We start from the raw sequence: 9,033 nt of genomic DNA on the forward strand, positions 1-9,033 counted from the left end.
TTCTTATACTTTACTCACAAATTTCTAAATATTTTATGTATTTAATATATTCTTTTCAATAAAATTATTTTAAATTCAAATGAATATTAAGTAATATTAAGTAATATAACATTATATATTAAGTAATAATTATAATAATTATATTCTTTTCTTGAATATATAACTCAATAATAAAAAAAAATATAAATAAATAAATAAATAAATTAATTATACCTTCTGTTTTTTTATAAATATTATAATTACAAATCAACTTTAAATGTTAATTTAAAATATTTTATTCAAAAGAATTGAATATCAAAAAAAAAAAAACACAAAACAAAATTTAAAAGAAATTTAATTAATAATCGCATCTACGAAGTGTTTGTTTAATGCTAGCATCACAAACAGCAACAGGAACGTTTTTAGCTTTTTCAGTTGGTTTAGTCCAACCAGCGAAAGGAACAAAATCATCGAAAGTTTCTTGTTCATTTCCAATATAAATTAAAGGATAATGAACAGCAAGAGGATGAGTATAATCAGCTCCAAAGATATTAGACCATTCTTCTTTACCAGTTAAAATCATAATTGGTTCACCTAAATTAATAGTAGCACCCATTAATTCATTAAATGTTTGTTGATTAAGAGTTTTATCAGAACTCCATTGACCTTCTCTAATTTCAAGAATAACTCCATGATGTGGTAAATCTTCTGTTCTTACTTTATATGTTTGAAGTTGTCCTCCAATATTACCACATGTAACACATGGTCTGAATATAAATTCTATATCATCACTTCTAAAACCTGCTCCTCTAAGATATGCTCCATTCTTTAAACTATTGAAATTAAATTTTCCATCATTTGTAAATGCTACAAGTGCAGCTAATGCATGTTTTCCTGCTAAACATTGTGCAAGTTTTGGTGTAATTAAATCTTTTCCAATAATATCTCTATGTTCACACATAGCAAATGCTATTGCAATAAATAATGTTATAACAATGAATTTCATTATAATCTCTAAATTTTTTTAGTTCATCTTAATTAATTTTTATTTTTAATTAAAGAATAGATTAGAATAAAGATGAAACTTCTTTTTTTCTTGATTTATAGTTTCTCTTTAATTTATTTTTCTTATTACTTGGAATTTAATTCTTTTTAACTCCTTTTTGTTTCACTTATTTTATTTTTTCTTTCTTGTTAACTTATTAATAAAATAGAAGAAGGTTTTATTATAAGATCTTGTTATTATTAAAGTTTATGATTTTTGAATATTATTTATTTTTATTTTCTTACTATCCATTTCTTCTTCTTTTTTTTTTGTTAATATTAAACACCCTTTTTTAAAATATTTATTTTTATATTATTTCTTTCATTATACTTGAATTATATAAATTTGTTTTAATCATTTTACTTATTATTACTTATTATTATTATTTGTAATGTATTGTTGTATTTTAATAACAATATTTATTTTAATAAAATTATATCATTCATATAATTTAATTAACTCTCAATTAATAAGCCATTTCTCAATTGAAGTTTTTTGTTTTTACTTTTGTTAATATAATTTATTTTATTCTTTTTGTTTTGAGGTACTATCCTTCCAATTAATAAGTCATTTCTTTTTCTTCATATTTTGTTAATTGATTGTATTATTTTTTTGATTGACTTGAATTACATAATGTTAAAACTGAAAATACATTTTAAAAGAAAATCATAAAGATAGAAAAATACCTTTTTATGGATTTGTTACTTTATTTACCAAACTTACAACACTTTATTTTTACAATAAATTATTTACGATGAAAATAACCAATCAATTTCAAAAGTCATTGGTTCATTGGAAAATTAAAAAAGAAAAACATTATTTGTTTATTATCAAGATTATTCTAAAAGGAATATAAATAACTAAATATTCAACGAAGAAACTCCTATTAAACCAACAAAGATAAAATTAGAATAAGAAAAAAAAAGCATAAGAAAATGAATAAATAGTAATGTTCAAATGGTTATAATAATATTTAAGTATGTAAGAAATGATTTAAAATAAATATGCAAAGAATTAGAATTAAAAAATTATCACTTCTAATGGTAAAGAAATAATAAAAATATTAGATGGTTAAATAAAATAAGAGAAAATAACTTATGTTGTTGATTCATGGCTCATTTCAATTAATCAAAAAGAAATGAAAAGACAATGAAAAATGATGATGTAGAACATTGCCACAAAAGAAATAAGATATATAAAATTAATAAAGTAAATGAAAAGACACATAAATATAAGAAGATTAAAGAAATTCAATAAATAATAAAAGTATTAATAGAATCTATTTGAACATTATTGAAATTTAAACAACTATTTTATTGAACAATTAAGTTATTTTTATTAGGTTGATTGGTAAATTAAAAAAAATACAAAGTTAAAAAAGGAGAAAAAAGGAAGAATGATTTGTAAAGAAAAGCAACCAATCAAATCAATAAAGAGGAAATTAAATTTACAGTATTTAATGACTTTTTACAACGCCAACAACATAAATTTATGAAAATACATAAATGAAGGAAACAATAAAAAAAAAGAATGTTATATTCTATTACATTCAATTTTTAATAGAAGATAAGTCAAAATCCAAGAACTGAAATATTTTATAAGTAAAAAAACACAATGACAGATGATATTCCTAAACCAATTGCATTTCAACCAATTGATTTATCGTTTGTTTTTTTTATATTTAAAAGAGTAAAATAGTTAATATAACAACTTATTACAATAGAACTATTTATAGTGAGAGTTGTTCATACACTTCAGAACGTATGACTCCTATGAATATTCTTATTCCACCAAGAGATAATTCTCCACTTGGATTTGATGATACTAGTTTATCTCAAAGCAATTCAAATAGTAGAATAAATAGTAGAACAGGTAGTAGAAGAACAGATTTACTGTCACCATTAGACTTGTTTAAAACAAAATCAAGTTTAGATGTTTATGATGACTTCTTCATTTTCCAATAATTCAATATGTTTTATATAACAAATATAAGAAGATTTATTTTAATCATTAAAAATAAGAAAAAGATCTTGAAAAATAAAATGTTTAATCCTTCAAACATCAAACAACAACTTACAAAAACACATTTAATAGAATTTATTACAGCTACTATATTATTTGTAGTTGGTATGATATTAGAAGAATTACCTGGTTATCATATGGAAATTCCTCTTGAAAGAAATAATGCAATGGTATTATATAAAAACCTTAATAGTACTATTCCAAGTATTTTATGTTTAATTATTTCAATTAGTTTACCAATTACAGTAATATTTCTATTTGCAAAGAAAAGAAATTCAACTTATTATTTTATTACTGTGTTCATAGTCTTCTTCTTTTCTTTTTCAATGAATATCTTTCTTACTAATGTAATTAAATTATTTGCTGGTAGACCTCGTCCTAATTTCTATGCTATGATTGATGCTGGAAATATGAAAGATGCATATAAATCTTTTCCAAGTGGACATTCTTCAATGATGTTTAATGGAATGATGTTTATTTCTTTATTACTTTGTGGTGAATTACATGTATTTAATGGTAATGGTTCTTTGTTAACATTATTATTATCATTACTTCCATTAGTAATGGCTGGGATTGTTGCGGTGACAAGAACACGTGATTATTTTCATAATTTTGATGATATTTTAGCAGGAAGTATTATTGGTTCAATCATTTCATTGTTGTCATATATCACGAAATTTAAATCATTATGGGGACAAAATGCTGGTGAAATAGAAGAAGAAGTTAATCTTGAATTTGATAACAACTATGTTGTTTAATTTATTTTTTCGTTTTTTTTATTTCTTTATGAGTTTTTTTGTTTTAAGAATTATAAAAAAACCCTTTACAACTAGATATTTTTAGAATTTGATGGAAGGAGTAAAAGAAGAAGATATTATTTGTATTGATGATTCTTTAGAAGAGAATAATCAATTTATCACTTCTGGTGATAGTGATATTTTGATTATTGAAGATGATTGTAAATCATTTCAACAAAAGACACCAGATCATTTTATATCTTCAACAGCAATACATAATAAATATCCAAGAATCTCACCTTTAATTCAAAAAGAAGAAAAAACAAATAAATTTATAATGAAAATGACAGCTTCTAATCATAAAATTTCATTTAAAGAAGATGATGAAAATAAAACGAAAGAGTGTTTTATAGAAAAAACTCAAAAATATGATGAAAAGAAAAAAATAATACCAACAATGATACCATACTTTAATCAGGAAGAAGAGAAAGATATTTTTGATGTAGAAAATGATGAAGTGATTGATGTTGATTCATTTGATTTACCAATTGATTCAACAAAAAAGAAATATGTTAAGGGAAAAAAAAATCCTCTTTTTGATTTTAGATTTACATTTGATGATTTCAAAAGAAGAACAGACATTTGTATGAGAAGAGCATTTACTGTTGATTCAGACAAAACTAAAATAAGAGACGATGCATTTCATGTTGAAGTACTTGAAGATGATACATTTGAAATTGGAATACATTCAGTTGATTGTTCTGATTTTGTTGGAATTTCAAAAGATCCTTTAAGACAAATTCAACACCAATTCAAAAGACATCAAAGAGAATCAAAGACAATGTCTAAAATTAAAGAAAATATGTCATTTGATGCAGGAACACAAAGAAGAGCACTTTCATTAATTATTGTTATGAATGGAAAAGGACAAATCATTCAAAACCCACAATTATGTTTGTCTATGATTAATATTCGATGTAATTTAAATAGTGAGCAATTTAATTGTTTGTTAAATAATACAGCTGTAAATAATCCATTATTATGGAAATCTTATGGAAGTTATGAAACATTTAATTGTGGAAAAATATATGGAACAACACTTCCACAATTAAAAAATGATATTATAAGTCTTCATAATGTATTTTGTTATCATATTGGAAAGAAACATAAAAGTATGTTAAGTGGAAATGATTTAGTTCAAGAATTAGGAATATTTCTTGGAAGATATATTAGTCAATATTTATATAAAATTTATGGAGAATATGCATTAGTTATAAGTGTAGGAAATCAATTAGTTACACAATTTAGAAGTCCATTAAGAAAATACTTTGATGTGTTAGTATTAAAACAATTAGTTTGTGCAATGGAACATGAAAGTGTTGAAAAAATGAGTCAAAGAATTATTGGAAGAGGAAAGAATGAATTAAAAAGAATTATTAAAGAAGTTAATTTGATATATGAAGAAAGAAGGAAATTAATGTAAATTAATTTTTATTTATTTTTGATTTGTTGGTTGTTGAGCATCCAATGATCCTGATTCACGTAATAAAAATTCAACCCAAAGATCTCCAAAAGTTTTATCCTTTAAATCATATTTTGGTGGTTCATCATATTCATCTGTTTTACCAAAGAAATAATTAAACAATCCAGTTTGAGTAGTTTCTTGAGAAAGTCCAAGTAATCGTTTTTCTTCGTCAGTAAAATCCATTATTTTAGACATAAGATTAACAATTTCCATTCGTTGATGTGGTTTTGTTATATAACTAATTAATAATTTGTTTACAATTCTTTTATCAACATAATAAGTTTCATTCATAATTTTACTTTGTAAATCTTGTGTAAAATTTTCTACTGTTTTTTTTAATGTTTCATTTTCTTCATATAATTTAGTAATAGTTTCATTCCGTTGAATATTTAATTGTTTAATTTCATCCATTTCTTTTAGTTGATTAGTAATATCTTTTATTTCTGTATTAAGTTCTTCATTTTCTTTAACTTTTCTTTGGTTTTCTTTTTTTATTTGTTCTAATTCTTCTTCTAATATTGTGACCTTTTCTTTAATAATTTTTTCTTGATCTTCTTTCATTTTTCTTCCAATACCACTTAGTGTTTGAATAATTTTCTTTTGTTTTTCAATTTCAGTATTTGCTCTTTCAATACTTTTTTGTAATTCTTTATTTTCTTGTTTTACTTCTTCAATTTCTTCTTTTTGTTTTTCAATGACTTGTGTGTTTTTTTGTAATTGAGAAATTTGTTCTTCATATCCACTTACTATTTCTGTTTGAGCCTCTTCTTGTTTAAGAATTAATCCCTTTAATCGTTTAACCTCTTCAATCTGTTTTTTATTTTCTTCTGTCATTTTTTTAATCTTCTCTTCATATTCTTTCTTCATTTGCTCAATCTCATTTATTGGTGAAGTATCTTCAGACATTTCTCAATGATCTTTTTTTTTTTAAGTTTTTTCTTTTCAATATCATTTTTTTTTTGTAATTCAATTATAAAATTGTTTTTTATTTTAGAAGATATTTTTTGATTTTTTCTTATTTTAATATCCTAAAAATAATATTTCTTCTTCTCTAAAAATAGTGTTGACTTTTCATTTCAATTGAAGAAAAACATTTGGATGAGTTTTAGGCAAAAATGGGGAATAAGAAGAGAAAGGAAACAACAAAGTAGATTTGGAATTTTTATTTACATCAAATACGTTTCTTTTGTGAAGATATTTCTTCTTTTTTATCTCAACACCCAGGAAACAAAAAATGGAAATATAAAACAGGGGTTGAGGATTGTTTAATTATCAAAAAGGAAGATACTATAAAAAAACGAAAACTGGGAAAAGTTAAGTCAATGGTTTTTATTTCCAATACTATTAATTCTGCTGTTGAAGTTCAACTTATGGAAGAAGTAGGTCATGGGACTTTTAGCAGAGTTTTCAAAGGTAAAATGCAAGAAAAATATGTTGCAGTTAAAGTTCTAAATACTGTAGTTGATTGTATTAGAATGGAAGTTAGTTACATGAGAATGTTTCATCACCCAAACATTATTTCTTTTTATGGAACTATCCAAACAGATATACTTGTTATTCTAACTGAATATATGGATTCTTCTCTTGATAATTTGTTATATAACCAACAACAATGTCCTGTTTCTCTTCAATTTGAACTAACATGCCCCATTAAAGTTCATATTTCTTTAGAAATTGCTAAAGGAATTAAATACCTTCAATCCTTAAACTTAATTCATGGTGATGTGAAACCAGAAAATATTTTAGTCAGTGCTGATCTTAAAGTTAAACTCAGTGACTTTGGTTTAACAAAGAAACCAACAGAATTTAGTGAGAATATTCATGGAACTCCAAATTATTTACCTCCAGAAACATTCTTATATAATGAGTATAATATCACTTGTGATATTTATGCTTTCTCTATGGTAATTTGGCAAATATTTACTCAACGATTATTGTACATTAAATATGAGTCGATGGATGATTTGTCTTTAGAAGTTGTTCATGGAGAAAGACCCATTTTAAATAAAATGGTACCAGAAGTTTATCATAAATTATTGACTGATATGTGGAGTAATCAAATAGAACAACGACCTAACATTGAAAAAGTTATAAAAATATTGTCTTTAGGATATTTAGAAGAAATAGAAAATGACTCAGTTAAAAATGCATGGTGTTGTCTTTGTCCTAAACAAGTACTTGACTATAAACTATCTTATCATTATCTTAACACAAAAGGTAATTTCAAAAATATCTTTAGAGGAACTGATTTTGTATCTGTTAATGACTTTAACTTCGCTTGTAACTGTTTTGGTAATATTTGGGATGTTTCTCTTCAAAGAAAGATTAATGAATTTATTAAAAATACTCATCTTTTTATCAATTGGACTAATTACACTATTACAGCAGAATTAAATAAAACTAAAATAGTTATTAAAGAAGATATATTTAGTGATTCTTTCATTGTAGATGGTGGAGACAAAACATATCATATTAAATCTCTTTGGGAATTATAAAGAGTTATTCTCATTTGTTTTTATTATATATTTATAGTTTATTAACTATTAATTTATATAGTGTTATTTATTTTATTATCGTTATATATTACAATTTTATTTAAACAAAAAAAAAGAATTTATATAAAAAGAAGATAATGAAATGTTAATAAAATTATAATTTATTTATTAATTAATTAATTGATATTAATCACATCATATATTATTAAAATGAGTATTTTATTTGTTTTATTTATTATTTAGTTTTGAATTAATAAGAATGTTGATTTTCTATTCATTATTCTTTTATTTCTTTTATTGTCTTTTTATTCTTTTAGATTTTCATCATTTTAATTATTTTCATTGAAATATTATTTCTTTATTTCTTATTTTATGAATGAATATATCATTATCATTATATTATTATATTTAATTTCATTTATTATTGATATCATCATTTATTTCTTTTTCTTTTCTCATTATTCTTTCATATTATTTTATTTCATTCTTTCTATTATTATTTATTATATTTCTTATTAAATTACTTCATCATATTCAATTATTATTTGATATTTCATTATTTGATTTTGTATTAATGTTTGTGTTGTTTCTGATATTCATTCATTTCTCATTCATTTTCATTTAATAAAAAAGAAGAATAAAAATAATGAAAGAAGATAAATAAAATAAGAATAAAATAAGATAAAAACAATGATATTGTTATTATATTATTATGTTATTTTAGTTTTGATTTTATATTTATTATTTTATTTTTATCTTTTATAATCATCATTCATTTCTTCTTTTTGTCAATTCCTCTTTTCTAAACATCACTCATTTATTCTATTTATTTCCATTTCATTCTATTTTTTTATTCTTTTTGTTATTTTATTTAGTTCATCTTTTATCATTTGTTATTTCTTGTTTATTCATGTTTGTTGTATATTTTATTATTATTATTCTTTATTTTATGTTGTGTTATTCTTATTATTATTATTATTTTATGTTGTGTTATCGTTTAAATATAAAATAAGAATGAAATAAATGAATAAGAAATAATAATATAAATATGTTGATGTATTTTATCATTTCTTTATTTGTTTATTCTTATTATTATTTCTATTATTTTATTCATTTGATTCATAATCAATTAATTCAATGAAATATTACAAATAAATTGTTTATTTATTCATTTTATTTCTATTTCATTCTTATTTCTTTTCTTATTTTATTAAAAACACCATCATTGGG

At 22.3% G+C, this 9,033-nt stretch overlaps 5 protein-coding genes across 5 annotated transcripts; 3 read left to right on the forward strand and 2 right to left on the reverse strand.

Annotated features, from left to right (window-relative positions):
• Nucleotides 1-321: 321 nt before the first annotated feature.
• On the reverse strand, nt 322-985 carry EHI_176820 (N-acetylmuraminidase, putative; the record flags this gene model as incomplete). Its single annotated transcript, XM_644745.2, has 1 exon — nt 322-985. The coding sequence occupies one exon, from the start codon at nt 983-985 to the stop codon at nt 338-340; it is 648 nt and encodes a 215-aa protein (XP_649837.1). The 3' UTR covers nt 322-337.
• A 2,081-nt stretch (nt 986-3,066) lies between these two features.
• On the forward strand, nt 3,067-3,804 carry EHI_176830 (lipid phosphate phosphatase, putative; the record flags this gene model as incomplete). Its single annotated transcript, XM_644743.1, has 1 exon — nt 3,067-3,804. The coding sequence occupies one exon, from the start codon at nt 3,067-3,069 to the stop codon at nt 3,802-3,804; it is 738 nt and encodes a 245-aa protein (XP_649835.1).
• Nucleotides 3,805-3,895: 91 nt separating this feature from the next.
• On the forward strand, nt 3,896-5,266 carry EHI_176840 (uncharacterized protein; the record flags this gene model as incomplete). Its single annotated transcript, XM_644742.1, has 1 exon — nt 3,896-5,266. The coding sequence occupies one exon, from the start codon at nt 3,896-3,898 to the stop codon at nt 5,264-5,266; it is 1,371 nt and encodes a 456-aa protein (XP_649834.1).
• A 12-nt stretch (nt 5,267-5,278) lies between these two features.
• EHI_176850 (uncharacterized protein) lies at nt 5,279-6,214 on the reverse strand (the record flags this gene model as incomplete). Its single annotated transcript, XM_644741.1, has 1 exon — nt 5,279-6,214. One exon carries the CDS (start codon nt 6,212-6,214, stop codon nt 5,279-5,281), a length of 936 nt encoding a protein of 311 aa, XP_649833.1.
• A 416-nt stretch (nt 6,215-6,630) lies between these two features.
• Nucleotides 6,631-7,803, forward strand: EHI_176860 (protein kinase, putative; the record flags this gene model as incomplete). The annotated part of the gene is made up of 1 exon (XM_644740.1): nt 6,631-7,803. One exon carries the CDS (start codon nt 6,631-6,633, stop codon nt 7,801-7,803), a length of 1,173 nt encoding a protein of 390 aa, XP_649832.1.
• Between the last annotated feature and the right edge of the window lie 1,230 nt (nt 7,804-9,033).

Source organism: Entamoeba histolytica, genomic scaffold (genome assembly GCF_000208925.1).
Source record: "Entamoeba histolytica HM-1:IMSS scf_1104750518975 genomic scaffold, whole genome shotgun sequence".
NCBI classification, from domain to species: domain Eukaryota; phylum Evosea; order Mastigamoebida; family Endamoebidae; genus Entamoeba; species Entamoeba histolytica.